This window comes from Podarcis liolepis (genome assembly GCF_965112155.1).
Source record: "Podarcis liolepis genome assembly, chromosome: 2".
NCBI classification, from domain to species: domain Eukaryota; kingdom Metazoa; phylum Chordata; class Lepidosauria; order Squamata; family Lacertidae; genus Podarcis; species Podarcis liolepis.
Window position 1 is genome coordinate 100,202,291 of NC_139555.1, and position 14,147 is coordinate 100,216,437.

General features: G+C 47.7%; 1 protein-coding gene and 1 long non-coding RNA gene across 5 annotated transcripts in view; one reads left to right on the top strand and one right to left on the bottom strand.

Moving 5' to 3' along the window:
* The window catches only part of LOC310702062, a 28,542-nt gene extending 19,667 nt beyond the window's left edge, over positions 1-8,875 (bottom strand). The window contains exon 1 of the long non-coding RNA XR_014523182.1: positions 8,679-8,875. This is a non-coding gene — a long non-coding RNA (uncharacterized lncRNA). The remainder of the gene's footprint in view (positions 1-8,678) is intronic.
* ADAMTS9 (ADAM metallopeptidase with thrombospondin type 1 motif 9) overlaps positions 3,824-14,147 on the top strand; it is a 154,914-nt gene continuing 144,590 nt past the window's right edge. For 2 of the 4 annotated variants that reach the window (XR_014522903.1, XM_083491028.1), the window contains exons 1-3: positions 3,824-5,742; positions 6,854-7,266; positions 10,640-10,802. Coding sequence is in view for 3 of the 4 variants with exons in the window: in XM_083491028.1 (XP_083347154.1) it covers positions 5,637-5,742; positions 6,854-7,266; positions 10,640-10,802 (682 nt within the window). In the remaining variant the exon portion in view is untranslated. The remainder of the gene's footprint in view (positions 5,743-6,853; positions 7,267-10,639; positions 10,803-14,147) is intronic. The other 2 variants (XM_083491026.1, XM_083491027.1) reach the window with 1 other exon arrangement.

Consider the following 14,147-nt stretch of genomic DNA (forward strand, 5'->3'; position numbering starts at 1 on the left):
AAGCAATACTCATTTCCACATTTGTAAGAACTCGGTCATTTGGTGTGGCAGCACCTGAACTTTGGAACTCCCCGCCTATTGAGATCTAGCAGGCGCCATCTCTGTACTTTCTGATGCCTGCTAAAAACATTCTCATTTAGACAAGCCAACTTAGATTCTTAGAAAGTTGAGGTAATTTTAAACTGGTTTAGTATTTTCACTTTTGTGTGTTTCAAAGTGTGGTTTTGAATTTTTCTTGTTTTGTCTTTTTGTAAACTGAGATTGTTAGAGGTTTTGTTTTTACAGTCAAGTGGAGTATAAATTTTATGAAATAGATAGATTATGGTCTCTCCATGTTTCCAGTCTTCAGTTCTCCATATTTCCACACCAATTCACATTTTTAAAAGTCCTCTATAAATTCATCAGCCTTTTGGTGCATTTTTTTCTAAAACACACATTTTTCAATGCTATTTCCCCTAATATACATTCACTAACGTATGCATTCTAATGCACTCCTTGCCCTACATGCATTATTGTGCATGTTACCTAGCAGGAGAACTGCACTGCAAAATTCAAAGAAGTGCAAATTTTGAAAAGTAGCTGTGTTATGGTTCCCATATTGTCTCAGAAGATGAAGATTCTCCCCTATCCCCCAATACCATATAGATATATATGGCATTTTCCAGCCAGAACTCAAGGGAACTCAGGTGGGCTCCATTGCCATTATAAGAGAACAAGGGAGGTGTTCATGGTGAGTTCTGGCACTCTTTTTCTAGAAAAATAGCACCGTAGAGTGTGTGTGTGTGTGTGTGTGTGTGTGCACGCGCGGAAAAAATATAGATTAAAAAACCTTGTTACATTAATTTACTGACCTCCCTTCACCCTAAAAACAGATTTACCTAAACTCTGCAACTTGGATTATTTACTAGAAAAAACAAATACCCTCGCTTGGGACTGCATACTGCTTGTTCTCATTGTATTTTATTCGCTGCTTTTATTTTCTTCCATTTACTGCCCACCCCCCGCATTAAGTTTAACACGGAGAGCAGAGGGTCAAATACCCTTGCTTGAAATGGCTGGTGGAAACCATTTCCCAGAAAGGCAAATTTCAGCAAGTGAGGTTTTCTCCCCTCAGGCCTGCTCTACAAGATGAGAAACGGCACCTATGAATAGGACCCTTGTCCTGCATTGAAGCTGCAAGCCTTATCAAACCACACCTGCTCAACTTGTGACCTATACGCAACTCACCAGAATTGTGTTGCTGGGCTATGGGGTCTTAGTGCTTGATGACCCTATTGTTGTTGTTTTTCCAGTTTAGGCAGGTAGAAAAAGCAAGCCATTGACTGGGTCTGTAATATTAGGGTATTTAGAGCCCTGTTCACCCATTACTTGCCTGAAAGGGCAACGTGGGTTGTTGTTTTTTTAGGGGTTTAGTCCTGTCACCAAGGTTACATGGCTCCACCCAACCTCTCCCATGTTGAGGCTTAACTTTTCGAGGACACCTTTTCTATCCACACCGGCTCCCCATGTGATTTAGGACTCTGATCTCTCAAGGGTCTAAATCACACAGGGAATCTGTTAAAACAGCAAAAAATGTATAGAACAAGTTCTAATAAGTGTTGGAAGTGCAAAGAGAAAGAAGGCATGTTTTACCACATGTGGTGGAATTATAAAGTAATCAAATGCTATTGGGAAATGATTTATAATGAAATGAAAAAAATGTTTAAGATAACTTTTGGGAAAAGGACCAGAAGCTTTTCTGTTAGGCATTACAGGCCAGGACTTGCCAAAATAATGGAAGAAACTCTTTATTTACGCTACAACAGCGGCGAGGATGCTACTAGCTAAACCCAAATGGAAAGATGACAAGATGCCAACAGAAGAAGAATGGCAAGAAAAGCTGATGGAATACGCTGAAATGGTGAAGCTTACTGGGAAACTAAGAGACAAGGACAATAGAGACTTTAAAAAGGACCGGGAACCGTTTATGGTGAATCTACAGAAACATTGCAAAGAAGTGAACTCACGAGCAGGGTTTGAGTAAACACTTACAAGTAAGAAAATAAACAAAAAAAGTTAAGAGACAATAAAGGGGTAAATAATAAAACATAAGATGTGACTTGGGAAATAGGGCATAAAAGTGATAAGAATATAACAATATTTAATTAAAAGATCAAAAAATTAAAGTACAACAAATTAGGCAGGACAAGCAATATTTAAAGAACGAGAAGGGGAAGCTGAGGGAAGCCATATGCTATATGTGATAATGATTTTGTTGAAGATAAAATTGTATATATATCACACAGGGAATCTACACAGAGAGGAAGGTTCCCCACCTCGGAAGTTAACCCTCAACAATGTGAGGTGGGCAGAGGACTGCACAGCCTTAGGGGTGGGGCTAAACACAAGGCCCCACCCCAGCCATTTTGTGTCCATGTTGCCCCTTCACACAAGTAACACACGAAGAGGGTTTTTAAGAAGCCAAACTCCTGGTCCTGTTCACACCATACATTTTAAAGCACTCTACGGTTTCCCCCAAAGGATTCTGGGAGCTGTAGGTGGTTAAAGGTGCCAGGACTTGCTAGGAGACCCCCGGATTCTCCTCAGAGTTACAATCCTCAGAATGGTTTTAACAGACAATCTCTTTTCACAAGGAACTCTGGGAATTACAGCACTGCAGGGGGAATTGGGGTCTCCAAACGACTCTCAGCATGTTTAACAAACTACAATTCCCAGGATTCTTTGGGGGAAGCCATGGCTGTTTAAAGTGGTTTCATAGTGCTTTAAATGTACGGTGTGGATGTGGCCTTCTTGTCTCTCCAGAATCTGTGGGGTGTGTGGCTGTCTCCCACACCACTTGTCCCTCTGAGTCAACTGTGCTCCAGGGCAGGGTGTCCCAGTCTTTAAAGATTTTTGTGGGGGGTGCTGCAGGCCTCTGGCCACCTCTGATGCAAAGGAGACTCCCCCCCCCCACTGCCATGCTGCAGTTTGGGGTCATCCCGATCACAGCTGGGGGAGAAAGGAATAAGCCTCCCCACACGCTGTGATCCCCAAAACAATTGGGCTTCCCCACACCTACGATCAATTATAGAAAACCAGAATATACAGCTGCACACTATGTATTGGGATAGTGTGAAGTTTGGCTCCTTGGGAGCTGAAATATACTACAGTGCTGTCAGATGGGTGGCAGAGGTTGCTGCCGCAGTGTTCTGCGGAGTTTTTTTGAATATTTGAAAAGGGGGAGCGGTTGTGATCTGAGCTTTCTGGCAAAAGTGACAAAAGGGGAGAGTGTTGGGTTCTGGTGCAAGAGGTCAAAGGGGCACAGAGGGCTTAGCCAGAAGTTCCCAAGATGATCTCTAGCAAGACGCTTCCAGTATAACCAAGCCTTCATCAACCCAAGCACTTGTTGGAGGGCTGGAGGAAGCTATAGTCCAGGCATAGGCAAACTCGGCCTTCCAGCTGTTTTGGGACTACAACTCCCATCATCCTTAACTAATAGGACCAGTGGTCAGGAATGATGGGAATTGTAGTCCCAAAAAACATATTGGGGGGCGGGGCCAAGTTTGCCTATGCCTGCTGTAGTCCAAACTCTGTGGTGAGGCAGGTCTAACCCACTTTATAGAACTGTTGTGAGGATGACAAATATATACTGCCCCGCCCCCGAAAAATGTGAGAAAGAAAATAATCAGCATGTTTCAGCTTATATTGTACTACAAGTCATACTTTAATTCAGGCATAGGCAAACTCGGCGCTCCAGATGTTTTGGGACTACAACTCCCATCACCCCCTAGCTAACATGACTGGTGGTCAGGTATGATGGGAGTTGTAGTCCCAACACATCTAGAGGGCCGAGTTTGCCTATGCCTGCTTTAATTCACCATTAACTACCATTCTGGTTTGAGTGGCATCACTTTGGTGTTCCACTGGTGCCATATGGTGATTGGCCAGTGGGAGCTGTCGCCAGCTTTTGATTGGGCCCACATATGTATTGGTATTGTGGTGATATCATCAGCGTATGCCATGATAGGAATAGCTGGGGGTGGCTGTCATTTTTCATTGTCCCCCCCCTTTTTTTTTTGCTGCTGCTGCTCTTTCCTGTGCTTTAGACAGAGCTTGGAGAACCTCAGGCTCCCTAGTAGTTAAATCACTGTAGGTTCCTATAGGTATAGTGGCAGCACTGGGCCATAGGATCACCCTATCAAGCGTGAACTTTGGCTTCCTTTGAATTATGCAACTCATGTTGTGGAAGTTTACTCCGGAGTAAATCACAATGAATGGGGCTTACTTCCAAGGAAGTATATCTTGTTCTAAATAAAGCTTTACTTTGCAAGAGGTCCTGCGGTTTCACTAAGAAAAACTAACAACAACAAAATCCAAATAAGCAGAGAATAAACAAAAAAGCAAGGGAGAAAGGTAAGATTCTTGTGGCTGGTGACCTCTCCCCACCCCCCCTTCTTTCTCTCTCAGTATCAAGGGAAGCGACAAAGGGTTTTTCCACACTCCATAAAGTGTTAATAATGAGCGCGATTGTTCCAGATTAACTCTCAGTCCAAGGAACGATAAATAGGTGCGAAGCTTGCCTGCTGCCGCCTATACTTTTCAAAGTAGCTTCTCCCTTCTTTTGGAAGAAAACAAATTATAGAGAAGGGGAGTAATTGAAGCGGGCAGTTTTGGCTTTCAGCAGACAGGGGTGGAGAGAGAGAGAGAGAGAGAGTGACGAAGGAGGAGTGCACAAAAGGAAACCGAAGAGCCGGCCACCAAAAACTTTTTGTGGAAATGATTATATTGTGCCACATTTATTGGCAGCCCAGGCTGCCGAATTCAACCACCCCCACCCCCAACTCCGGCCCTGATCGCTCTTCCAAAAACTTAAGATCTCGGATCTCTCGTGCCTTTCGGCTCGGTTTCGGAAGGAGGCCCAGCCCTTTCGATTTTCCACCCGAACCTGCAAGAACCAACATTTCATTTGGAAAGGCGAATCCCAGAGCCTCGCTGCGGGACACTCTTCTTGCAAGTAACGCGGGGGACACGGACGCACGCACGCAACCAACTCCTTCTCTCTCAATCCCCTCCTTAAAGGGAGGCGGGATCTCCGGGCATTTGATCTCTGCGATCCCGCCCCTACTCCGGTATCCTAAAGTGGTTCCCAAGCACTCTCTAGTCCGGCAGGCAAACGGGGGGGAGAGGGAGAGAGGGGTGGGTGGGAGAGCAAAGGAGGCAGCCCACCAAAAGTGCAGCGGCGTCTTTCCCGCCCCCCCCCCCCGCACGCCAGCCCCTCTTCCCTGCACTATGGTGCACCCGATCCACCGCGCTCGAGTCTTTCCGCTCCTGCCGATCAACAACTCTCCAGAGCGGGCAGTGGTGGCCACAGCAGAAAGCGACTCGGATCGGAGGGATACCCACGTTTAATAAAAGTGAAGTTGCGGGAGGTGGAGGAGGAGGGAGGGAGGGAAGAAGGAGAGAGGGAGGGAGGAGGGGAGGCAGCCAAGGAGAGTGGGGGAAAAAGCTCTCTCTGAAGTTTTGGCTCCAACAACCCCCCCCCCCGCTCTCCTCGCTCCCCCCCCCAGCCCACCTCCAAGCAGCAAGAAGGCGAAAGAAGGGGACGAAACGGGGGTGTGGAAAGGCTGACCCGCTGCAACGGAGCGGCACAAACCACCATGCAGCTTGTGTTATGGGCAGTGGGATTAAGCACGCTCTTCCTGCAAGACTTCTTGAATGTAGCCGGTGCAGCAGCAAGGAAAGAAAGATTGCATCTGAGACAAGGTAAGATACAGCAGCGCCTTTTTAAAAAAATAAAATAAAAATAATTTTCTTTTTCTTTTTAAGTTTGGCATTGCTTGGCTCGTGGCGGGGTGGGGTGAAGGGGTGTCACGCTTTTCTTTTCAACGCGGGGAGGCAAATCTGCAAAGCGCAGAAAGCGTTCCTAAGCAATTGGAGCTCCAGACGTATCCAGTCTGCTAGCAGCTCCGCCTACAAATATATGTATGCTGTGCTTAAGATTTCGAAACACTTGCAGCCCCGCAACATTGCTGTCGGTAGTTCAGCCTGCTTTGCTTTTCTCTTTCGCTGCTTGTGGCTGGAAAGCAGCCTCCCTAAACATTTTTTTTAATAAAAAAACCTAAAACTCCAGCACTTGTGCCATGTGTACTTCTGCTGCAAACAGCTGGACATTTCTGTTGGCTCTTTTTGTGCTCAGTGTTTAAAGGCAAAAGTTTTGCATTGGGGAGGGCAGGGGGAAGGGAGCTCCTGTTAGCAAACCTGTTAATTCGCTCACCTCCTGAACGTTTCCTTGGGCTGAACTGAACTGCTTGGCTCAGCCTCAGAAGGATGCTGTTTGCAGTGGCCCAGAACTAAGTGCTTTCTTTCCAGAGCAGCATAGGGTTTTAGGAGATGTCAACCTTGCGGTGCACATACATTCATATATACCTGTGTGCATTTTGCGGTGGTTAAGGAATTTTACGTCCCGTTTGTGCAATTGCTGCCGAGTGCATGTGCTGTTCGCAGTGCTTAGCGTGGTTACATAAGAGCGGAAAGTTTTTTTCCCCCCTCACAGGCAGCCTCTGCCCTATTGCTCTAAACCGCCAGCCTCCTTTACCTTTGTGAGTGTTTGCAGAATGCACATCAGATATTTCAAGTGAATGAGGCAAGTTAAAACTCTTGAGAAAGATGGGCAGTGTTCAGAAAAAGCACGTTCCACAGTCACTTACTGTGTCTTTCCCACAGATAAGGAAATGGCACTGCTATGGGGCTGTTGCTGGTTTCCCTTGGTACTGGATTTCTCACAGTCCCACGGGGTGGAAATAATATTGTATAGTGCACAGACGCACACACTTGCATCCGCTCACAGGGGATCTGTTTTGTTCCCTCTCGACAGCCAAACTGCTGGAGACTCTGAGTGAGTACGAGATAGTGACCCCCACCCGGGTGAATGAGTTTGGAGAGCCCTTCCCTCCCAAAGTCCACTTTCGAAGGAAGAAGCGGAGTCTCCATTTGGACGCTGAGGCCTGGGGCCCGGATGCTACCTCCTCCTCCTCCTCCCCATCTTCCAGTGCCGTCCAAGCGCACTATAGGCTCACAGCCTTTGGGCAACACTTCTTTTTCAACCTTACAGCCCATTCGGGATTTATTGCTCCTCTCTTCACTGTCAGCTTCCTGGGAGTACCTGAGGTTAACCAAACAAACTTTTACACCGAGGAGGAGGAAAGTGACATTAAGCATTGTTTCTACAAAGGACATGTCAATACCGAGCCCCAGCACACAGCAGTCATCAGCCTCTGTTCTGGGATGGTAAGTTAAGTGGCCTTCCTTGCTGGTCTTGGCTGTGGATGGAGTTTTGTTGTCACAAGATGGACAGCCCTTGTTGTTGTTTATAGGGGCAGGGGTGGGGGTGGGGTGGGGTGGAATGAATTCATTCTCAGCCCTTGATTCTGAACCACAATTGGGGATGCTTGGGATTATGTCACACTTTTTTTAAACATCCTTGCCCCGTGGCTCTATTGGAACCTGCCTGCGTGTAGGAGGAGTGCTGAAGTTAAAGATAAGGCTTTTAAACAAAGCAAAACTCCTGTTTGTTAAAAGTTGTTTGCTGATGGATATCGGAGCTGGCTGCTTTCCTTCCTTCAGCATCTCTCCCTCCCCCCCCTCACCTTATTTACAAAGCACTCTTTTAAAAAAAAAGTGAAACAAAAGTTAAGGAATTGCCATTGTGGTCCGAGGCTAGAGCAGTAGATCAAAAATCAAAGGATTCACTTTTGAGGAGAGCTCATTTTGATTGATGGGGAAGAGGGAAAAGCGATGCGGGGAGGGAGAAAGGAGGGTTGGGGGGCAAGGATCTGCCAGGAACAAGCAGTGATCATTAGCAAATTCTGGGTTTTTTTCCTCCCAAAGGCCATTAGAGCCAAGTCCTTCTCTCCCCCCTATTCCCATTGACAAACACATGAGCAGTGTCCAGCCAAGGAGACTTAACCGGGGAACTGCAGGGCTCTGACGTGAGGCTGGGATTGCGATGGGAGAGGAAGCTGGGAGGTGGGGTTACCCCAGGCGGCTTTTTGGAGGAGGGGGCAGATGGGTGGGTTTGGTGGGAGGAGGATTCGCAGTCAGAAGAACCCCAAACAAGGGTGGTGCTCTGAGCCGGAGAGCCATTTAAGGTGGAAGGAGACAAATAGAAGCAGCGTGTGTTTTCCCCTTTTCTTCCCCCTCGCTCCCCCTAGGGACGAAAGTTTACTGTTCTACAGCTCTGCAACTTGGAAGTTTCTTGAAAAGTGTCCTTAAAGCCGGCAGGGCTCCTCTCTAGTTTAACAGGTTTTAAGTTGAAAAGCATGGTACGGTGTCAGACAGTGTGTGCAGTTCTTGCTAAGGAAGCCTGCCCGAGGATGGGGGTATATAGTCAGGGTAGATACTGCTACTTTGATCCAGTAGGTGGGTTTGTGGGAAGAGTGGTACGGGTTCCCAGCTTTCAGAGCACCAAAAGAGTAATTTGATTAAGCTGTCATTTCCCCCACTTGGAAGAAGTCCTGCTTTAAGAAGTTGTAAGAAAGCTTTGGGTCCTGCTGTCAAAACCTGACGCTCATCAGCTTTCTGTCCCAGTTGCATGGGGAAGAAAAAAGATGAGAGGTTTTGCTTTTCTCCCCCTCCCCCCTCCCCCCCTCTGTTCCAGAGAGAGAGAGAGATGCAAGCAGCTAAGTTTTAGCCTTACTTACCAGGCAGAACTGTCCTGGTGTTGGGGTTGCCTGGGGCAGTGCCCTACAGGTGGGAAAGGGATGCAGTGACACGTAGCCCGTTTTCTCCCCCCGCAAAACCATATTCCTTTCCTCCAAGATGCTGCTTGCGCAGTTGTAGTAAACCTCTGTGCCATTGTTGTTGTTGTGATGTTCTGATGCTTAGGGGGAGGAGGCAGTGGAGGGGAGGGAGGGCCCAGGGCTCTGCGGAAAGAGCCACCAGGGGGTGGGAGTGTGTTCTGCCAGGCCTCTAGACAAGCATGGCTTACCAGAAGAGGAGGGGAAATAACACTCATTTTCCTAACTGAGCTCCGGCACTGTGCCTTCCTACTGGGATCGACCTTAAGGGACTCCAGGAACTTCCCAGCCTCTTCAGCCCGCTGGAAACTTAAGGTGGAAAGGCAAGGAAGACGTCAAGAGAGATCTTCCCTCCACAAGCCCCTGTGGGGAATGGTGGGAATGGGAGCGAGCAGGGCCCTGTTTGTAATTTGATTGGATCCGTAAGAGGGGCCACCTCTGCAGCGAGTGTCTTTAAGTGTTCCTGAGATGTGATCTCTTGTGCCACCTCCAATCTTGATCCTGTTTGAGAAATCCAGGATGATAACCTACAAATAAGACGTCCAACAAAGCTGCAGGTTGAAAGGTTCGGGACTGATGAAGCGAAGTGCTTCTTCACTCAGTGCATATGGAGCTCCCTCCCGAAGGAGGCAGTGATGATGGCCACCAACCTGGACCTTAAAAGAGGTTTCTTTTAGATGAATTCATGGAGAAGAGGGCTCTGATGGCTCTGCTGAGCCTCCACAGATGGGGGCAGTAATTCCACTTGTTGGAAACCGCAGGAGGGGAAAGTGCCCTTGTGTTTGAATCCTGGCTTCCCACAGGCATCCGGTTGGCCACAGGATGCTTGGACTGGATCAGGACCATTGACTTGATCCAACAGGCTCTTCTTGGCTCTTTTGTAGCTTCTTATAGAAATCCAGCCTGAGAAAAGAGAAGTTTCTCTCTCAGTTCACTGATCCATGCCCAGTGCTGCCGGTTAGTCCAGAAAAAGTGGCCCACCTCCATCCAAGAATACATAAATACCTCAAGGTGCAGCTTGTGGATGGGGAGAAATCTGTGATGAGTAAAAGCAGAACATCTGAGAAATTCCCTCCTGCTGGCTTGCTCATTTGATTGCACCACAGTGGTAGAGTTAGTGTGTAGTTTGCACAATTTTTTTAACAGTTCAAGGAGTCAAAGAGCAGGACAAAGTCATCTGCTTACTACTTCATTGTGGTACCTAAGATTCTTTCTGGCCGTTGAGTTTATATTCAAGGAGCTGCAAGTGGACGTTGTTCCTCTGCGGCCGGGGTGGGAAACTGGTGTGGTCTCCAGATGCTGGTGGACTCCAACTCCCATCAGCCCCAGCCAGCATGACCAGTTGTTGGGGTTGATGGGAGTTGCAGTTCAGCAATGTCCAGAGGCATGCAGTTTCATCATCCCTGCTCTGCAGGCCTTCAAACATGTCACGTAGTATTCACCTTAAGGAATCTTGGGAAAGAGCTGACGATGCAAAGCAAATACTGTACATGCCATGTGTACCAAAGCCACCCAAAATACAGCTAGACAGTCATGCAAATGCAGCCTTTGTGCAAATTCCCATTCTTAGCAGGAGTTTAGAAACGGTGGCCAGATGTTTTTATATGTTTTGGAAGCCGCCCAGAGTGGCAGGGGCAAACCAGCCAGATTGGGGGGGGGGGTATAAATAATAAAATGGTGGTGGTGGTGATGATGATGATGCAAGCCATGCCTGTTGGAATCCCTTCTTCTGCAAACCTCTGAAAGGTAAGGATCCTGTCCTCTTTTGCCCCTTCTCCCCTGTTTCAGAGTCTTTGAATGAATCTTCTCCCACCTCGGCACAGCTCTGTCGGAAGCTTCATGGTATTGTTTTCATTCCTTCTCAGCTCGGCACATTCAGGTCTCATGATGGAGAGTATTTTGTAGAGCCACTGATACCGCCTGACCATCAAGAGTATGCAGAAGAGCACAAAAAGCCACACGTGGTCTACAGACACAGCGTACCTCCGACAGCCGTGCCAAGGGACAAGCAGACTTGCGACACTTCAGGTAATCCCATATTTTGCTTTCCCCTGACCTTTAGCATTGAGTTTGCAGGAGGTAAGAATAATTTTGAAACCATCCAAGATAGCCCACGAGGATTGGAATCCTAAATTGGGGGTGAAGAATTGATGGATGTGGGCTGCTTACTTTCTAAGAATATCTCCCTGGAATGGATAACCTAGTCCCGTTGCTCAGCTGAGTTGGCTTTGGGCTCTAGCATTATTGATTGCCCCAAGGCAAAGCTCAGCTCCTTTCAGGTCCACCTTTCATCTCCTGTGCTTGAATTTTTCCCTTTTTGTTTCGCACTGCTTGTGGAGCTGTGCCCCCTTTCTCCTTCAAACTACAAGGGCACAATATCGCATGAAACTCAGTCCATAATGCCCTGAGGCAAGAGGGAAGGGGAGAGCTCCTCCGGCCTTCTCTCTCATAGTGTTTGTGCACAAATACATTTACTTACAATGTAAGTAAGGGATGCGGGTGGCGCTGTGGTCTAAACCACTGAACCTCTTGGGCTTGCCGATCAGAAGGTTGGCAGTTCGGATCCCCGTGACGGGCTGAGCTCTGTCCCAGCTCCTGCCTACCTAGCAGTTCGAAAGCATGCCGGTGCAAGTAGATAAATAGGCACCGCTGTGGCACGAATGTAAACGGTGTTTCTGTGCACTCTGGTTTCCGCCACGGTGTTCTGTTGCGCCAGAAGCGGTTTCATCATGCTGGCCACATGAACCGGAAAGTTGACTGGACAAACGCCGGCTCCCTCTGCCTGAAAGCAAAATGAGCACCACAACCCCATAGTCATCTTTGACTGGACTTAACTGTCCAGGGGTCTTTTACCTTTACCTTACATTTACTTATAAGAATAAATGCATAAATAAATTTATTTATGACCCTTGGGGTCCGTTCCAACTTTACAATTCTATGATACATGCTTAAAACTGAAGAAACATTTAGTGCATTGCGGGCTGGCGTTGCTACTTTCATTAACATAAGAACGTAAAGAGAGCCCGGCCTCCAGCAGTGGAGATAGACCACAGCCATGGTGGGCTCTTGATAGCCTTACTTTCTTTTTCCTTTCCTTTTGTTCCTACATCTGTGCTGGCTCTTCCAAGATTTAGCTTCACTGGATGTCACTGAGTTCTAGTATTAGATAAGGGTCCACTTTCTTCACACCATGCATAATATACACTGATTTGGAAAACAAGAGCTGAGAGTAAAATTACCACTTTAATGATACAGGCCTATAGAACCTTGCAAAACATTTCAGATGAGACCTCTTGGTCACAGGCTGATGTTGACCACTAAAACGACACTCCAGGAGAAACGCCCTGCTCTACTCTCCACTCTCCACTCTCCACTCCCATTTCACACACTTCACCAGCATCTGGCGTAAATATCCATAGTGGGTTTGCATGGGGGGAACCATCCACCGCTGTGCCAGGAGACAACTACAACATTCCCGCCAGTTGCCTCATTGCAATACAACCGCACGTTTATGAGAGAGGCATGAAGAGCCATATTTGCCTAAAACACATGTATGGATTTTTGTGTGTGTGTCCACATATATTTGGGGAGCAGGGATGCCATTGACTTATGTTGCGCTTTGCTGTCATTATAGAATCCTTGAACCCCCTGCAATGCAGAAATATGCAATTGTCTCATGCAAGGATTGAACCATGGCATGATCAGCACAAACACTCTCTGTCTATAACTAGATTTCCCCTGCCCCAACTTCAACACAACATGTCTTTTTCTCTCTGTGTGTCTGTTTGCATCCAATACAGTGGTACCTCGAGTTACATACGCTTCAGGTTACATACGCTTCAGGTTACAGACTCCGCTAACCCAGAAATAGTGCTTCATGTTAAGAACTTTGCTTCAGGATGAGAACAGAAATCAGACTCTGGCGGCGTGGCGGCAGCAGGAGGCCCCATTAGATAAGTGGTGGTGCTTCAGGTTAAGAACAGTTTCAGGTTAAGTACGGACCTCCAGAACAAATTACAGTGGTATCTCAGGTTAAGTACTTAATTCGTTCCAGAGGTCTGTTCTTAACCTGAAACTGTTCTTAACCTGAAGCATCACTTTATCTAATGGGGCCTCCTGCTGCCGCCACGCCGCCGGAGCCTGATTTCTGTTCTTATCCTGAAGCAAAGTTCTTAACCTGAAGCACTATTTCTGGGTTAGCGGAGTCTGTAACCTGAAGCGTATGTAACCTGAGGTACCACTGTAAGTACTTAACTCGAGATACCACTGTAATTTACTTCTTACTGTCCCTGTATTCCAACTGCCTGGGTGCATTTCGGCCTAGTGCACCAGCTCGCGTGCCGTCCATGGCATGCAGGAGAGAGGCAACCCGGAACAGGAGAGATTTGGGAGCTGTGAGGTGTTCGGAGACACAAACTACAGTCACCGGGATTATTTGGCGAGGAAGCCGTGACTCTCAATGCGGAATAAGCGCTTTAAATGTGCGCTTCTGCAGAATGAATACTGAACCTGAAACCCCCAGTGCTGGTCCTCACACTGAGTAGGATTGTGTCAGAATTTTGCCTGTGAAATAACTTAAGTCTCTCTTGTTCCAGGTCCCCTCTCTTCTGCTCCAGGTGCCATCTTTGATTGCTATTCGTAACATGATTCCAGCTTGTCAAATACCATGCTGGGGGTGGTCAGGCAAACCTCTCACATATTTAAATGCCACATGGAGGGGGTGGCTGTTCCCTCAGACTGCTCACCACACCTGCCTGTAGCAGCGTGTTTGGCGAGCGGGTAAAGAGGTCCCCTGCGCGTGTACTAGCTATGCACATAAAACAACCTTTTGCAAGGGTCTTTCTGGGTCTTACAGAAGAAGCCCTGTTTGTATACATCAGTACATGTCTCAGGTCCTTTGTGCTCACTGAGCATGGAAGTGAAAAGCATGACTGGCAGATGAATCAGTGACCAGGGAGTGGGCTATCCCTTGACCTCAGGCATGTTTAAGATGCGCAAAGGGGTTTGTTTATATGCAACGATGCTACCGTATTGGCCCAAATATAAGCCGCACTTTCCCCCCCAAATTCCGACAGTGAAAAGTTAGTGTGGCTTATATTTGCGGGCTTATGATATTGCTGCTGAAACAGCCTAGGATGCCACCACGAGGGCTGTCGGGGGTGCAGGACAATGGTGCCCGCCTTGTCCACTGCTCCCAAGCCTCCCCCGAGCCGTCAGAGCGAAGAGGGGGAGGCCGCGGGCAAAGTGGGCGGGAGCGCGGGGCAGTGTAACTGCTGCTGGAGCCCTAGCAAACAGGGTGGCGGACTGCTGGCGGCTGGTTGCCAGTGCCGCCACTTCCCACTGTGGGCCTCCGCTGTCGGGGGGGGGGTGCCT